This window comes from Notolabrus celidotus, chromosome 21, assembly GCF_009762535.1.
Source record: "Notolabrus celidotus isolate fNotCel1 chromosome 21, fNotCel1.pri, whole genome shotgun sequence".
Classification (NCBI taxonomy): Eukaryota; Metazoa; Chordata; class Actinopteri; order Labriformes; family Labridae; genus Notolabrus; species Notolabrus celidotus.
This window is the reverse complement of record NC_048292.1, coordinates 22115571-22134006: the sequence shown is the minus strand read 5'-3', so window position 1 is coordinate 22134006 and position 18436 is coordinate 22115571. Positions and strand designations below refer to the sequence as shown.

General features: G+C 41.0%; 1 protein-coding gene across 1 annotated transcript; it reads left to right on the top strand.

The window, feature by feature from the left end:
• The first annotated feature begins 828 nt into the window (after positions 1–828).
• On the top strand, positions 829–15473 carry adm2a (adrenomedullin 2a). Its single transcript, XM_034674206.1, has 3 exons — positions 829–927; positions 1204–1475; positions 11522–15473. The coding sequence occupies exons 2-3, from the start codon at positions 1378–1380 to the stop codon at positions 11937–11939; spliced, it is 516 nt and encodes a 171-aa protein (XP_034530097.1). The 5' UTR covers positions 829–927; positions 1204–1377; the 3' UTR covers positions 11940–15473.
• Positions 15474–18436: the final 2963 nt, after the last annotated feature.

The following is an 18436-nucleotide window of genomic DNA, read 5'->3' as shown; positions in this document are numbered from 1 at the left end:
TGATATTGTTGCTATGATGTTTTGATTCTAATGATTGTGATGACATGTTGCTGTTTTGATTTTGTACTCAGTGTAATGAGCTATGCTTCATTCACATATTAAAGGATGAGTAGAGTTGATGATGTCATTCATTTTCAAGCTTATTTGGTGCGTGTAGCTAAAGTAACTCAAATGCTGATTTTGAATATTTTCTTTTCTGCACTAAGAGGTTAATAACCGTGGACAAACAACTGCACTCAGTTGGACTTGTTGCATCATCTCAGGACATATTTAATGTCTAACAACTTGGTATTGATACAAAATACAAGCATTTGAGGGGCACTCTTTTTAGACTGGTCTTTAAACTCCCCTTAAATGTCAGATTGGTTCTTTAATGTTGTGTAAACAGGCAGTCAAAATAATGTGACCACTAACCCTGGTCTCCCCTATTACTAAGTCTGTGTGAGTATACTTAGTATTCAGAGCAAAGGGAGCTACATTATGACTATAAGAGATTTTCAATGTATCAAAACAATATATTATTGTGTTTCTAACAAGACCTGAAATGGTTTGCTGTTTAATTGTTATACTCTTTACAACTTAGACAACATTATGACACTTTTGAGTAATAAACTCATTATTTTTTTAAGATTACGAGCAGCCTTTATAGATGCAATAAACTCATAGGTTATTTCCCTATGTTTACAACATTAAAAACGGAAGATATGTTCCCATCATTGGAGGTTTTGATGTTGCAGCACCTTAGCCTCTGATATTGCCCCCCGTGCCGGTTTTACTCACAGGACTCCTCCCACTCAGTATTTAAGCCCTCAATGTCAGCAGGCACTCAGCTTCACACTGCAGAACTTGATCTTGACCAACACGTCTCATTCATGGGAAAAAAAACTCAACACTAAAACCAGAGTCTGAGCTGTAAATACCAAGAAGGTAAGACTTGACTTTAACTTATGTAAAACTTAATATATTCAAGATATGTGGCTTTTACATGATTTGCATATTACATTGAGGTGGCATTACTGGGCGTTTTCACAGTAATCTCCTGTTTAAGTTTAATGAATGTTTAAGGGAAAACATCATAAGAGGAGGTTTTGAGGAAAAAGTTAGAAATGGTGAAAAGTCAAAGTTATTGCACTGAAGCCATAAGTTAAAGTTTTCTTTGAGCTACAGGTTAATTGATTTTTATACTTTTTGCTCTCCTTAAAGGTTTCATCATCACATTTGGATACCTGGACTCTGACTCCTGGGAACATTTTTTATTTATTCCCACTCCTTCCTCCTCTTCATTTTTTTTCCCCACTCTTGGGATTTAAACTTGCCCAGTCGGTGTGGTGGCCCCCTCCTTCCCGGAGAGGGTGCAAAGTGGACGTTGGCCCGGAGATGCGGTCCTTTTTCCCGCTGACTGTGTATTGCATCAGCCTGGTTTCTCTCCACCGGCTGCTGGCTTTGCCTGCGGAGGAGCGTCCCGACGCGGACAGGTAAGACGCGCGCCTTTTTACGCTCTAAAAGAATTAAATGTAAAGATCTTATTCTCGCTTCTGATTGGCTGAATAGAGTTCTTAAAGATAACGTTTAAATAATTGTAGCCGAATTACTACTTTTTAAAATATCCTTGCGCCACCGAGTTCCTTGATTGGGGGTTTAAACTCAATATTTCACATTTGTATCAATGTTAGTCATCTCTAACAAACTTATATTCTTTAATTAACATATTTCACATGATTTTAATCCAAAGTCTTTAAAATAAGCCTCAGAATGTGACCCAATTATCTTTTGTATGGAAGCCCTACCTGTACATTTAAAGTAAGGCTACCAAAGTTATGTTAACTCATTGCGTTAGTGTTATCATATTAAAATGATAAGTTACAAATGTTTTGGTTAGCTGATTAAAAAAAAAGCCAGATAATGTCAGATAAGATGTAACTTGGCTTAATTTCCCCTAAAGGTACAGTGTGTAGAAAGGGGAAAATATAACAGTAATGCTCAACCCCTGGAAAAGAAGCTCCTGTGATGCATGAGAAGTACGATCCTTTTTTTTATCAAGTATAAAAAAATGTGCAGGGTGTTTAATTTGGTCATTCTGTGCTGCTGTAGAAATGTTGCAGAGCAAGATGGCGGTCTCCATGGATAAAATGTATATATAAAAGGCTCATTCTAAGTTAACAAATGCATCATTGTTATATAAGGTGATTATATACACATTGAAACATATTTACTGAATATTGTATTCAATTTCTGTCTCTTCTGCTAAGGGCACGACTTGTTTGAGTATATAACTAAAACTGTTGCTTTGTTTCAAAACTTAAGGACTTTTAAAACTCCCTACACTATCGCTTTCTCTCCAGCATGTCATTTAAAGTAAATTTGTGTTGACTTCTTCAGTCTGTAAAGATACCAGCAGAACGGCTGAGTCATTTCAGCGTGCAGCCTGAATTTATATCAAATCATGGATAGTTACTGTGTGTAAAAGAAGTGAAAGTGCTGTGTTGTTGTGTCGAGAAGATAGTTGATAATGTAGTCTCCAAGGTCAAAGGCTGTGTCGTGATACAATAAAACCCTTCTTTATCTTTTTCTGAGAAGAGCCGCTCCAATGTGGCAGAAGTGCCTTTGACTTTTTGAATTGGCGAAATAGAAAGTAGGCCAAAGTTAAAAGGCTTATGAGGAGGTCATGCAGGTTTTGAAGCTGGGTTGTGGAAAGAATCTGGCTGATCGACAGTAAATATGACCCTTAAAATTCCAGTATTTGCATATCTGAATATGTCATGATTAATTGCATCGCACTGTTTGTACTCTGAACAATTCAAGTGTTATTTACTCAACTTTGTAAACATCATTCTCTCCTTTCTTCCTTGTCTTTCTTCCCAAACATTGGTCAAATGAGTTTCTCATTCCCAAGGTTTTGTTTTGTTTGATCTCTCTGAGATTCTGAGTGGAAAACTGTAATTTCTGAGGTGTGAAAACCAGTTTGTACCTCATGAATAGCCCAGCAAGAAATACCAGCGTGAACTATTGTTAGAGGATCTTGTGAAGAGTGGCACCTGTACTTTTCCACCCCTCAAGTGTGAGAGCTTTCATTCATAAAGCACTGCATAAAAACCTGAGGCAAGAACACAACAGGTCTGATTACTAACAGTTCAACACACACACACACACACACACACACACACACACACACACACACACACACAAACACACATACACACACATATATACACACACACACATACACTCACCCACACAGTACAGTGACAGTTTACAAGCTGTGATGTGTAAGGGAGGTCTGCCGGCGATGCAATATGTGTGTGGTATTTCATTGTTGAGGAGCGGTGGGGATTGGAATGTGCATGAGTTGGTGCGTGGACGCCCTCTTCTGGTGGAGTTTGGACCCACAGGTGCAGGGTCAGTGTCATCACTGATGAGATATGAGACCCCAGTAGGCCTCCTTTTCTCTATGGACCCCCCTCAAGCTGTGCAGAGCATGCAACTGAAATGTGTCTGCAGATTTTGTGGTGCTAAGATGCCGCTTGGATCTTTTTAAGGGGGCTTATTTTGATAACCTACACCAAAGAGGATGACAGGAATTAGGAAAGGGTTGGATGCAACTTGTTATCACTTACTCTCTCACTAATTTTGACCCACTTAACAAATTAAAATAACTCAAGCTTTGTGTGAGCATGTCAGAGGACCCTTCAAGACGTCTTCAATTTACAAAAGGCTGTCATTTTGAACACAGCAACATTTCCCTTTTGGTAAAGATTAGTATGATTAGTGAATAGATAAATAATTGCAGATGAAGGGGGAAAGAAAACAGAAATAAGTCTACTTTGCACCCCTCGTATTCATAATGAAAAGGTCAAAGTCTTCACGTCGGTGAGGGAGACATCCGAGACAAGAGGAGGGGAAATAAAACAAACATGCATGTCAAATAAAAACATAATTAGACATGTGGAAAGGTTTTCAATAAGACATTGTAGACTTATTTGCTCTTTTTCTTTTCTGATTTTCCCAAATTAGAACCATATTTTGCGTTTATGTGACTAAAGACACAAAAATGATCCACAGTCGGTGACATATCAAATACTATTGTTGGGCAGGATTGATGGCATGCACAAACAGACTCTTACATAAGCTTTTGACATTGACAGTGCTAATATAACAGAGTAAGAAGACATTGGAGTTGAGTTTTCCTCCTGGTGATCATCCACTGCATGTGCATGATATTGAATGATGAACACCCGGCCTGGCTCCTGTATCTCCTCTGTGACTGTGCTTCTCTGGCCTCTGAGTCAGAGAAGAGTCAGCACTATGAGCATGAGTCGTCTCTGCGATAGTGTGTGGAAAACGTATGCAGCAGCTGAGTGAGATTTAAAGGTGGAAAAAGGATTAGTTGGACTATTAGACTGGCCCATATGTTACTTGAACATTCAGTAATGTCCCCACTCCAACAACAACAACAGCAACAACAACACAAGTCCCTTAATTTTACAATTTTGTTAACTTATTTTGTTGCCTTTCTTCATACACAATGACGAGATATCAATAGAGATATCAAATCACTTTAAAGTGCTTTACATGTTTTAATTGCTGTATTTTTGGGCTGTTAGTGAGAGGTAGGAAACTAGGAAGTAATAGTGTTGAATAACTTCTGATGGAGGGTCACTCGCTTTGAGGACTAGAGCCTCTGTACATGGGGCACACAATTTAACCGCCAGACCAAAGCAGCACATCTTATTTTGAAATTTTGAACCCTATCAGGCCCCGTCCAGGGAGGTTCCCGATAAGTTGTCTCTCTTACAAAAGGACTCAGACTGATTTAACTCCTGATTATTGGAATAACAGTGATGTCAAAGTGATATCAGACGGCTGAATGTACAGATAAGTTTAGGCATTACATCCCTTATAAATACTCCAGTGAGCAGACAGTCAATATTTCACTCTAACTGAATCAGGTGTTATTTATCATGAGTTTCAACTGCACAGAAAGGATCCTACTTTGCATATAATGAATGCATAATGGCTCACTTAAATCTGTGCAGACACCAGCGGTGCACAGTGACCCTCTTTTCTCTGCAGATCAGTTTGTGTTGCACTCAACCCTTTGCGTGGGCTTCGTGAATTAGACTGTCGTTCTGGCTTGTTTGCACAGGTTTAGTGGGTGCAAAAGCAACACAGCCCTTTTATGAATCATTCCCTCAGGATTCTTTAGAATTTAAAGAGAAAAGACATGGCAGGCGTGATCGGAAAGAAAAATAGGACATCTCTCGTGCTTTGCCTTGATATTACTCTCTAACTCTTTAACTTATCATGCCACGTCATTGAAGCCTCGCATGGCCGAAGCATCTCAGCAGGAGAACACGGTGTACACCTGAACACACTTTCCAGCACTCTCATCTTTCCATTAGAGCACCTGTTATTTGAGTTGTGTTCATTGGATGCTCCAGAGTGTGCTCCTTCACGCTGAACACAAATGTGCCCCACACGGCTTTTTGAATCCTGTTGTTTGTGGAGGAAATACTGCTTTCTATGAAACCATGTGTACACCCTCTTTAGATCAGACTTCTTATAGAGTCATAAATCTGATTAATTCAAATCATGTGCCTGACGCTGATTTCTTCCAGTGATCTCAGGATGGTGGAGTGTGTAAGCACTCGCTGAGGGCCTCTGGTTGGATTATGACTTTTACTACAGTAGCTGATCTCAGCCTATACACGTGTATTTCACTCTAACAACACAGTGACATCTTTCCCTCCTCCTACACTTCTACATCACATGCATATTCCCAACATTCCTCATAAATGTCTTGTCTGACTTTTACTAGGACAGTAAATTCTGCTCATAACACCACACAGCACACCCTGTTCTGTGACCATCAGCTCGATAATACACATACCTGGTCCATATTTGTTTTGTGTCTTTCCTTTCCTCTGTTTGTGTCCATGTTGTCCCTGTGTATTCTGATAAGGACACGACAAAACCCCACAGAGATGCTGTAAAAACGGCTGACGGGTGCTTTCCAAACAGAGAAATTGCATGTTCTTCATGATCATACGCAACGCATACCCCTCATTGTCCTTTTACATAACATCTTGTGGTTTTAGTTGTAAGGGAAAAATAGCCGGCCAAACAACAAGTTAAATATGGCTTTAAGCATTGAAGCGGCTTTACAATACAGATTCCAGCAGTGGGAAGCGGCTCACTGCTGCGAGACGAAGGACGTGTAAAGCTCTTTTGCGGTCGAGCTTTTGTTGCATCGACCGGCTCGGCTTCGGCTCAGTCTGGACCGGGGTACTATGACATGACAAGTCAGTATGTGTGTGTGTATGTTGTTGATGCAAGTTTCCAGCTGGTTCAAGGCCATATAAAGTCATGTTTTTCCCAAATGGTATGTTAAATCATTAACCCCTGTTGCGCGCCTGGTTCTGAATTGCGTCGGCTGTAGTGTAGACGCTCTCAACAAAATATTTACCTGAGTATCAGAGTCAGTCCAGGCTGTTGATGTTTGTTGAGCCTTTTGGCACATGCAGTCGGCTTTAGGTCCATCTTTTTGATTTGCAAACCATATCCTGACATGTTTTCGCCTCATCAAGGAACAACAAGAACATTACGCTCCCCTCGACCGCGTATACATTCTCAGAGAACCACTTTTAGACACGCAGGATGATTTAAACCAGGATTTCCTCTGCTTTCAATCATCTCAAGAGTCGTCTCTTCTTGTGTATATTCTTTAATTTGTTGCATGTTGTAAACAGGATATTTGGGTTGGGCTGCAGAGATGTATGTTCTGTACAAACAGTGGTACAGCTCGTTGTAGGACAATCTGAACATACCCAGGCTGGAGCTGAGGAGGAAAAGCAAGCGAGGAGGAGAATTCCTCTGTGGATTAATCGCTAAGACCTAAATTCCACCCTCTACATCCATAAAGAGCAGGTTTCCACTCTGCACTGAAAGCCACACCAATCTTGAGGAATGAATACAGTATCAAAATACAGTATTTACGCTGTAGTCTGTCTGCATGTGTACAGAAAACAGCTTGGGAGAGCGAGTTATGGAATAAAAAGGCTTAACTGAGACAAAGGCGGCATCTCACAGGAGAGAGGGAACCTGATGTTGGTTGTTTGTTGTCGGCATTAATGTGGTTTAAGAGCAGGGGCATAGTTTTCCACTGGCCTCCTTTAGAGATGTAGATAACCACCTGTACTACAGTAAGCCTGCTACGATGTATCGCTTGCATAAAGAGACTCACATCCCACTGAGGAGGTTATGAAAGCAGAAACAAGCAGCAGCAGTGTTTTGTGAGGATAAATCACCTTTTCTTTATTTCTGTCCTGCTTCCTGTTTGCAACAATCTCCCCACTGTTACTCAGAGAGGGATTATAAATGAATGTGCCGTTTTTACTGCTGATTAAGGCTGCATCGCTAAGCTTCAGCCTCACAGGTAATCAGGTAGTGGGGCAGCAGAACGGTACCGAAGGCTGGGCTCGCCCTCTACAGGCTAGGGGTCGGCACTTGAGGTACGCAAGGTGGAGAAATGGTGAAACCAAACTCTGCAACTTTTATAAATCAAACAGGAATGATTGGACAGTTTCTTTCCTTCACGGTTGAAAAATGAAGCCAATGCAGGAATGCAAAAAGTGCAGTTCCTCAAGTGTCCACTAAAGGCTGACTGCAAAAGCGGAGGAAGCCACGTTAGGTCCCGTGTTGAAACGCCTGCTTCAGGAACAGTTTTGGTTTCTGTCACTTAGTTAGGATGAAACAGCATTTCCAATCTTATGCTTAATAAATTATGCACAAAATGTATGTTTTCTTGGGGTTTCATAACTTTAGACAAGAAGCTTCATCAGAAAGAGGGAATAAGTCACTCCAGAGCATCCCTACTGCTGAATACAGAGAGTTGGGGTTGGGTTCAGGGAGGTCTTGCACTCTGCAGAGTTTGGGTGTTGAGGTCTTCACCTCTATTGGCAGTGTATCAGCTACAACTTAAAGTCACTCCAGCTGTGTTTGTCATCCTGAGGGTCGAGAGACAGAGAACCAAACAAGGAAGCAAAGCGAGATCAGTCTGGCCTTTTATCGAACTTTGAAATCTCCAGAAATCATCTTCGGTTAAAAGGAACACAAGTTCAAAGCTTAAGCTCTGACCATGCGTGGTGTCAAATACCAGGGGACTGAGCAGGTAGAGATGAAGCAGTTCGGACATCTTTGATCGGCTGCCAGATGTGGAGATTTTCGCTACCGTTGAGTGTTGGGATTACAGTGCTTAACGTTAAATAGCTTGTCTTGTTGGATCAAACTCTCTCTGCATCGTTCTTTAAACTTCAGAAGAGAAAAAAAAGAAGATCAGTCTGAAGTCTAACAGGATGTAACTAGAGCTGCTTCTGGGCATGCTGACTCAGAGCTTGGCCTTGGCTTCACCAACCATTATTCTGCAACATGACATTTAAGTTTGGCTGAGTGCTGTCAGAGAACTGCTCCTCTGTTTTCTCGCATGGATAAAACAACTCGCCATATTTACCTGGTACTCTGATACTCAGTCCAGGTTGATAAAGAGGTCAAAGCACTGATTACATGCAGACTAAAGGTACAGCTTGACTTATGTTACAGTTTGTTCTCTGCAGGGTTTACAACTTAATCTCCTTCATGCTGGATTACTGACCGGGCGAAGGGGGCAACTGCCTTGGGTTTCAGAACCTCTGAGACCCGAAAGGCTTCGCATTCATGGTGTCGGAAATGGCTTGTTGTCATTTGTGTCCTTTAAGGGCTCTCCAGCTGATTATTGGCTGTATCCCAAAAAATGGACACAGCCTTGTAGTTTCAAATTTAGCAAAGTCCTGATACCACATTTCTTCAAACTTTCACTGGCTTCACAAAAAGCCTGATTGTAGACGTCTATGGAAAAGTCTATGACCAAGTCAACAATATATTTCCACAGAGTTTATAGTCCCAGCCACTGGTTGTACGTCTAGTTGTGAATCACCTGCCACTACCAAGATGGCCTCTCAGTAAGAGGTCAGACAGTGTGTATCTGGATCCAGACAACCTAGAGGCCACACTTGAGACTTTAAATGGTTGTCTATGGACAAAAGGGTCATTGTGGCAATGAAAAACCTCTATGATGAAGTTTATTTGAGAGGGGGGCAGGTACCCTTTATGCCATGTGTGAGTGGATTGAGTTTCTTTTGCTTTAAAAATTTCAACCTCCAGCGATCAAACTCTAAAAAAAGTCAGACTACAAAAGCCAGCTGCTTTGTTGGAAAGAAAATAAAGTAAAAATAGCATCACCATGAAGTCACCATGTTTAAATTCATCCCTGCCACACTTAAAACCATTGAATGTTCGACCCAGACACAACACAAGCTGGTTGTTTTCTTGTGAGTTGCATACAGATGCAAAAAAAGACAACAATTTGGTGCAGCCGCCACGTGACTGGTGAAGTGCTTTCCTGTGCAGCCAGGTGGGTGTAACTTGGTGATGTGGCACCGTGGCACAATGAGCCTGTCCTGGAAATAGTGCCGGCCTCTGTCTATGTTCAGGCGTTATGCAACTATTTATTCAGCCACTGTTGCACAGCAGCAGGTCATTTACAGGCTACCGGACCTGCCAGCAGAGAGCCAGCAGCTGCAGGAGAAACCAAAAGCTTCACATTTCACAGAGGAGTCCCAAACCCAGCACAAAGCAGGCCGACACTGTGATGTCTCACATGCTGGCCTCTCACCATGAGTAAAGGCTGAGGGGTTCAAATCATACAACACAAGTCAGCACTTCACAAGTGGAACATGCTTTTATAATTAGACGCACTGTGGCTTCTCAATGTGGGAAAATAATGTCAACCCTGATGCAGTGGAAGATTTTTTCCTCAGACTCAGGAAAGCAAATGACAGATTATATTTGTCCTGCTTGAATTACATTCATATCCTTTTTATCCACTGGCTTTTTGATGCAACAGTTTTCCTTTTCGTTCTGGCGATGGTGACGGGCAAACGCTCAGAGACTTGAGTCACGCCATGCTGCTGTACAAACACATTCAGAGAGGAGCTGCTGGGTCAAGTTGTGAGAAGCAGCGGTCTTTGTCAAACAGTGAACAGATGGCGAGATGCTCAGTACTGTGTTTGCTGAACGACCCGTGCTTGCTGGTCCACCGCACTGCAGGGCCTGTTCATCTTAACAGGTCATCAACTCCAATGTGCATTCTCAGAAACCTTCTTATCCAAATAACGTAAGTGTTTCTTAACCTAGACTACTGATTTGACATATTTTAGGTCTGAGGGACAAAAAAGGACCATAAGTTTCCTAATTTTTACAGTAGTTTGCTTCAGCTGTCGGCCACAATATGAGCTCCAATAGCTGCGACGTCATCCTCCGAGGTAATAGCATCAACAACCCACATAAGTAATACATTGAGGCAACAAGCAACTCTTTGAATAGAGGTTAAAATATAAATTATTCTCAATGGAGTCTGGTTACTTTAAAACTAACTCATGTTTGTGCCCATTATTTATTCAGACCCCTGGATAGTGGAAAGAGGCCCTGGTTTCTAAAAGCTGTAATTTACCTTGGGCTTAAAGTTCAGTTTACACAGATCAAAATGGACTAGATCAAGTTCATAGTTCATTGTTCTTTGCCCCAAAATGAACTAGTTCAAGTTCATGATTTTTAGCTGCACCTAAAGTCTTTCCTAGTGAAGCATCTTGTGCTTCAATCCCCCACCCTGAGTCACTAACAAACTTCAGCTGAACTGCTAGCAGCATAAGTCATGCTGAATACCAGCTGGTTACATTAGTCTGACTTCAGCTGTTGTAAAACACACCACTTGGTAACTCTTGATACCTCTGAGCTGTCTCCGGAGTGAACCACCGTCATGTCTCCTTTATGAGTTGTAAACTGAGTCGTTCAGTTCATCGTTCGCCAAAATATAAGTGCACAATGTTTTCTGAACTGTCTCTTCAACTGTCAAGACGTCCAAGAGTTGACAACAGTTTCACCTGTGTTAGTTTTGTATTGAATCACCATAAAACCATTCTTTTAAAATCCTTTTTGGCACCAGAAGTGAAGTAATCAAGATTATCTGACTCTGTGGGTTTGTTTTATTTCTTAACTGAGACTTCATTGTTTTCTTTTTGGGACATTTATCCGTACTGAGACGCTGCTGCCTGCCTAAATCTCCCTCCGGTCGCTGCTGAAACCCAGCTGGGTATTGACTACAGCACAGTGCAGATTTTGATTCAGTAATGTTAAATCAAAGACTCACGTTTTCTCAGGCGTGATGAGGAAGGTCGTTAATTTTGGTGACCACATGGATGGGTTAGCACTCAGAGTCTCGCTGTGTTCGGACAGAAGACAGAAATGATTTGTTTATCAAAGCTGCTTTGTGCAGTTAATCCGACTCTGCATGATTAGTTGTGCACTTCCATCGTTAGTTGTTATAGTAATGATGCAGAAGGTACACACGTGATTGAAGATTATTTTATTATTAAATGACTCATAAACACCAAAAGGACACATTTTCACCTTGTTTCTCTTTCTCTTTCAGGCTGGACCTCCTCGACAAGCTCTTCAACCAGATAGAGGATAAAACCTCAGCGTCAGAAAGCCAGACGCCGTCCGTCGCCCCCTCCCAGGACCCCAGCGACACCCCAAAATGGCTGCCTGGTTTCCTTAAACAGAAACCAGCTTCAGGAGCGAGAGCACCCTCCCCAAACTTGGCATGGGCGAGACCTGCTGAGTCATCGCAGACCGAGCGTAAGGTGCTCAGGGCTCGTCGGCACACCCATGCGGGATCACGAAATGGTCACCACCACCCTCACCATGCCCAATTGATGAGAGTGGGATGCGTCCTGGGAACATGTCAGGTGCAGAATCTCAGCCACCGGCTCTATCAGCTCATTGGTCAGAGCGGCAGAGAAGACTCCTCCCCCATCAACCCCAGGAGCCCCCATAGTTACGGATGAGTTCTAGCAACCTGAAACGCCCATAGCAAGTCTATCTTTACCTTCATTTATTTATCTCCTAACGTATTACTGGTAGTGTTGGCATTAGATTTTGATGTAGTTCATTTGTTATCTATTTTTGAAACGACAGTTTTATTCCTCGTAAATGTTCCTTTGGCTTTGTGCTGATCAATGGATTTAAAGACTGATGTTCAAGATCCTGGCTGACTGAATCTTCTTTAAAAGCCCAAATCTGAGTTCTCCATCCAACCAATCTGGCTTCTCCATTCGACTCTTGCACGCTTGATTTTCAAGGAAGCCTAGTTAGAGTCTTGAAGATTCAAAACCAAGATAATGACTGACTGAATCCTCTCTGTAACCCAAATGTTATTCCTCTCTCCACCCTGGGAACTTTTGCCTTTTGAAGGAAGTCTCCCAGTCCCCTCTGAACTCCTTAAAGAAGCCGATTGGCCTTAATTTTACATTTAATCCTGTTAAAATAAGAGTGAAGGCTTGTTCTCAACACCACCCAGCAGCCAAATGACCTCCCCATTGGTGGTTATCCCATGGCTCATTGATCAAACACTTAAGCCCCTGATGTGGATTTGAACCTGCTCTCAAACTCGGGGCCCTGTCAAAACCAATGTGTCCCCAAAGACCCAACGAACCCTTTTACCTCTTCTTGTTGTGCCCACTCTGGAGCTCCCAGGTCATACCCAGCTACAAGTTTAACATGAACGCTGACAACCTTGGAATATCCCAAAATCCTTCAGCGGGAGCAGGAATTCCTCACTCAGCAGGACTCTGTGTTTCAGGACCACAGTTTACAACCAAAACCAGCCAAAGCACTTTGGCTACACCCGAGTTTAAGAGCATTCTGGGGTCAGGACTTAACCACACGAACTGAGACTGAAGAGAAGAGGGTCAGCATCCAGGTCCCTGAGAGGACCTGAAACAGACTTTCAGTGCTGCATTATTTTGGTCAGTTTGCCAACCCAGTAGGTGGCAAAGAAAACATTTGGAGCCATGGATCAGTGCTCCGTCACTCCACTCCTAGAGGTCAAGTTTGAGATATTATCCCTTTCACATGATTCATGAATTCCTCTTGCAAGTCAGGACTTTGGTTTGACAGCAGTTTCACTGACCTTATCACACAGAAGGGGACGGGTTCCTGGTCCTGAGCCTTGCATAGTCTCCAATAAGAAACAAGACATGCTATACTAAAGGCTTGATTCACCAAATTCTGCACTCTCTTTGTTGGTTTTTCGTCTTCAGTCTGTGAAATTTGCAGAATCACTCTCCAAAACTGTCCCAAAATCAAAAACTCTGTGTATGTTTTGCGTTTGATTTCAAGAGTTTGATGCTTTATAGAAGGGGGCCAAACATGCAAAGTTACATAGTCTGGAATTAGCCGTACAAATGAACCCTTTACCTTTGCTTGGTACCCTGACGTAACTACCTGACGTGTCCGAGTTCAAAGGGTAGCAGACTTTTAGACGTCCCTCCAAGAGAGGACTTTCGAAATGTAGGCTTAAAAAAGGACTGGTGGAAAACTCCCAGAATGATTTGCCAATGAGGCAGTAAAACATGACACGTAGATACCAAAGGGGAAAGATCCAAAGTCAAACAATCATGTGTTTAATTTTGGTATTGTCATGGCACAGTTTTGGTTTTGTTACAACCAGAAAATAACCAGAACTAGAGAAGAGGCCAATCTCTAAATGATTTAAATCCTCCTCCTATAACCCAACGTTTCTTGAAGGCTTCACGGCACAGGATGTTTTTGGGCATCATTCCCAAGTCTTTGCCAAACTAGAGGTCATAGCAAGACTTTTAATGTTGGCAAACCCACCAATCATCTATTAAAGCACATTTGCTTTGAGATATAATGGATGAAAGGAATGTTTCTAACGAGTGAAAGCAGGTTTTTGAAAGAGAATAACTGACAGCACGTTGTAGTTCATGCACAGTTTTATTGGCAGCAGCAGGCGCCCTTTTTTGTTCACATGTAGTCCGTGTAATGGGTTTAAATTAGTCGGGCGCTGGAGGGAGTACGCTCTGCTGTTACATTGTGGGTTTCTAATGAGAAACTCCAGCAACCAAAATGTTAGGTGTCAGAGTGCCTGTTTTTCAAATATGTACACAGAATGGCCTAGCACCATCAAAAATACATGCCCTCACATTTCCTTTTTCCTATGTTTGCCCGTCTCTGAAATGGTGGGCAGATTGCGGGCCCAGAATAACTGAGGTCAAGCTCTGCAAAGCAAGCGTGCCAGAACTCAACGGGCCTTAAACTTTCCAAAAACTGCAACCAGATCTATAAAACGTACATTTGTGTAGAGATATTACTTATTACTTGCATACTTCTGAGCTTCTATTCTCAGACTTTGACTTGTGGTTGCGTATTTCAAACTGTTGGCCCACTTTCTGAATTTGGTGCACAGTCCAGCTTTGATTAGTGTTTTTTGTGTTTTAGCCTTTGCTATTGCACGACATTTCACAACCAGCATTAGTTTTACTCACCAAATACCTGGCGATACTTGACAAATCGAAAGACTTTACAACATGTGATCTACGTCTTATGAAAATGTTTTCTTTTATATCTTAATCTTTGTTTTTTCTGATTTCACTTCGTGTCTTTCTCTTCTTTTTTTGCATCAGTTCTTTCCTCTCATATTTAGTCTCGATCCTGACTCTCTTGTGTCTCTAAGCATGAGGGGCCTGGAGGTCACAGGGTTATATTCTTCGGTCTTAAATCTAATCTGTTCAAAGGCTTGCTGAGGTGAAACATGCCATTCTCTCTGCTGTAATGGAGCTAATCAATGTCTCGTGACGGATCATTAAAAGACTTTTGAAACGCTCTAAAACCCTGGTGAATCTCTCTACTTTTTAAAATGTGCCAATTCTGTGTTTGAGCTGCTGTACGTCATCTATCAGGAGACTTATCTCCCGTGTTGAACTTATGCTTCGGACCATTGTGCTCTCTGTCTTTGCAGTACAATTTTGTGACGTCGGAAGTTGCGTCACGTAAAGTTGCGTGAGCACGACCGCTAATACCTCCCCGTAGAAATATCCAGAGCCTTCATGCAGTGTGCAAAGAGAACTGAGTGCAGGCAGTTAGCATGTGAAATGTTTGTGTTAGTCGGGGACACAGATGCAGGTTTTTGAAAGTCCCATGATCTCCTTTAGGGTCACAGGAAAGCACTTTAATGCAAACATTTGTGTCTCCAGTTTCTTAATGTCACTCTTTGTGATGAACGTGTGAAAATCTGATGAGCTCCTCTTGTAAATGTTGCATTTGAGATTAAATGTGTTTGTAGATGTCCGTGCACTCCATGTGGATGCACCTCTGAAAAGTATATTTATATCTAGCCAAACTATTTAAAGAAAGTTATGTATTTAAGTTATCTTTGTATGTTCATATCTGTATGTCACCAAAGACTATTTATCTCTCCTTCAACGTGACCTTATGGTAGGAAAGGAAGTCTTAACTGTAGTTAAAGTGTTACTGTTTAACGATGTCCTTCACTCTGTTGAATAAAGAACTATACTGTAGCATGATGGAGTTTGGAGTGTGATTTGAGCGTGGCTGTGTGTGCATGCATTCCTGAAGGAGGGTTCATACACGCACATCATTTTGCTGCTGAGATGAACACCATACATGAAAAATATAATACTACCAAACAATAATTTATACATCAACATTTACACAGTTAAACACTTTAGTTTACCACATAAATATTATTTTCTCTGATATAACTGTCAAAAAAAGTATCTTATACATTATGAATATTCATAAAAGTAATCCAATACTCCAAAGTGCATACTATGTAGGATACAGGCAGACATAACATATTTGTGAAGTCACCGTTGGTGCAAAAAGTGGCATTACACGACGCAATCAGGGGTTTCCTTTGCATCAAAGCAGGCGCTGTTCTACTCAAAATGCTATTTTAACACTGTTACACTCCTTACATGTTGGGATTTATACAGGCAGACAGATGGCAGAGTCTCTAAAGTTGGTTACAATCAACAGCATACCATTAAAACTATGGCGAGAACACTAACAGGAGTGATGGAGCGATGTTTCCTGGAGCGATGTTTCCTGCAGCACATGTTGCATGAGAATCCTGTGGTTTCCGGTGATGTGGGTGAAGACAGACTGAGAGCTCTTAGCATCTTTCAAAAAGATTAGCGTATTAGTGTAATTATTTTAACTATATCACATTTTGATATCACTATATAGACCATACATCATATATGTTGTATTTATTAAATAAAGCATTTCCAGCTAATTACATCTAAAAATGTAATTACCATAAATACTAGAAGAAAGGAAATTTATTTTATTTTTGTTCAACAGGGACTGTGTGTTCCAACAATATATACTTATACAAAGAAATATTAAAGGTGGTTGCAGCAGATTTAGCGAGGCACTAATTTCCATCATGAAGAAGACACAAGACGAACAAACAAACAAAAACACTCAAGAAGAGGACAGGAAAAAAAAATCAGGCATCAGTAGATGACATAAGAAACACATGATTGAATAACCTCAGGCTTCAAACCCTGAAAAAAGTCCCTCCTCTGTGGTGCTGTGTCCTTGACCGAGCTGTTCTGACCCAATAATCCCCAAACAAGTCAATCATTAAAGTCTGAGCTGCACAAAACCAACACGTCTGAGGGTGGACGGGGAGAATGTGAATAAAAGGTTGAGAAATCAGAGCAGGATGTGACGGCAGGAAGGTTTGCAGCGTGGGTCTCATGACTGCACAGAGTTAATGAATGACAACAGGGGGTTTGGTTGAGGGCAAGGATGCTATTGGTTCATCTCACATCTGACAGAGGAGAAGGGAAGTGAGGATGGCATATACTTTCTTTGTTCCTTCTGTTATTGTGAATATTAAAATTATGAAACAAATATGCAAAACACTGAAACAGTAGCAGCCATAAATCATAAAGACAGAAAATTAGACAGAACAGTTTTTCCAGTCTTTTGGAGCGGGAATCTAAATACTCACAAACCAGGTTAGTAAATATAACACTAACAGCTTTCAACGAGATCAACAACAGGATGATGCTGAGGATGTTCTTCGAGTCTGTGGTGGCCGGTCCTGTCCTGTCCTGGGGCAGCAGGCGGACGCCAACAGACTTAACAAACTGATCTGAGAGGTCACTGATGTTGTGGGGGAGGAACTGGACTTTCTATCGATCAAATCAAAGAAGAGGTTGCTGTCTAATGTCCACCACCCACTCTGTAACGTACTGGTTAAACACAGGAGCACACTCAGTGCTGGACTCATCCCACTTATTTTCAATTCTCTGAGCTTTTTGTGCATCCTTTATTTCCAAATACTATTGTTGTGTTTTCTATGTATGTATTCTCTTTAAAATGTATTAAATATCATTTGTTATTTATGCTAATATCTGTGAAGAACCTTTAGGTAGATTGTGACAATGTTGGTGGTGATGGGAATAATAATTGTTGTTGTGGTCAATTGTATTTTCAAGCTTTGTCATATCTGGTATTTGATTGATTTGATGATTGAACAGTAGGCACTTGAGGGATTACTTAAATGATTTATAAAAGGTTTATTGTGATCTTCTTGGTTTTGTATCTTGTTTTTTCTGGTGTTATTCTTATTTATGAGTGGACACTGGGGGGGAGTTGCTAACTTGGTAATAAATAAATAAATAAAAATGCATAAAAATACACAAATAAATACATACAAATATACAAATAAATATAGAAAATAAATAAAACATTGTGCATCAAATCAGCTGAAATGACAGATCTTGTCCTGGAATGAATGAAGTATTTCTGATTCTGATAATTGGTTAAAAAGATGTAGTCTTTGTGTTCTCTCTTATGATTCATGACGTAATTTTGATAAAGAGAGATCCTCAAACAAACATTTTTCTAAAAAGTGCTCCTTTATTTGTCATTATTGCTTCTTTTCTTTTACATGATGCCACTCTACAAAACAGGAAGTGTTGAGTACATGAAGTAAACCTTCTTAAATACTTCATTCTGATTGGTCAAAACCCTATAACAGTAATTCCTAGGAGCAGTGTAGCGCCCCTACATGCCTGGAGCACTTCTGTTGGAAGTGGGTTTGCAGCTTTTATGTTTTACATGTGTTTCGGCTTCATGCATTTCAATTAGTGCAGTTTTGCGTTTGCATGTGTTCATATATTCTACCTTTGCAGCATGTTTTTTACCTAATGAATATTGTTCGGGTCATTGCAGATAGTCTTCCCTTGTTTGCTGGAGTCTGTTTCAGAAGATGTCTAATCGTCAATCCAACAAGCTTTTACATTTGGTGGTCATATGACATCTAGATCTTAACATGCTAAATAAAATCACGTGCGTTGGCCTGGTCGAGAATCTAAACTGTCAGAGCTTCAGGAGAGAGAAATTCTGAACGTCTAGTGGAAACAGAAAGCTCAGTTGGTTATTTCAATCCAAATGTTCATCTTTAAATTCACCTCAAATGGTGTCTTAGCTACTTAAACTC

Excerpts from the sequence above, each read along its gene's own strand:
- adm2a (XM_034674206.1), top strand. The coding sequence starts at position 1,378 with ATGCGGTCCTTTTTCCCGCTGACTGTGTATTGCATCAGCCTGGTTTCT. Across the intron at positions 1,476-11,521 it reads GAGCGTCCCGACGCGGACAG|GCTGGACCTCCTCGACAAGC; the intron begins GTAAGACGCGCG and ends TTTCTCTTTCAG.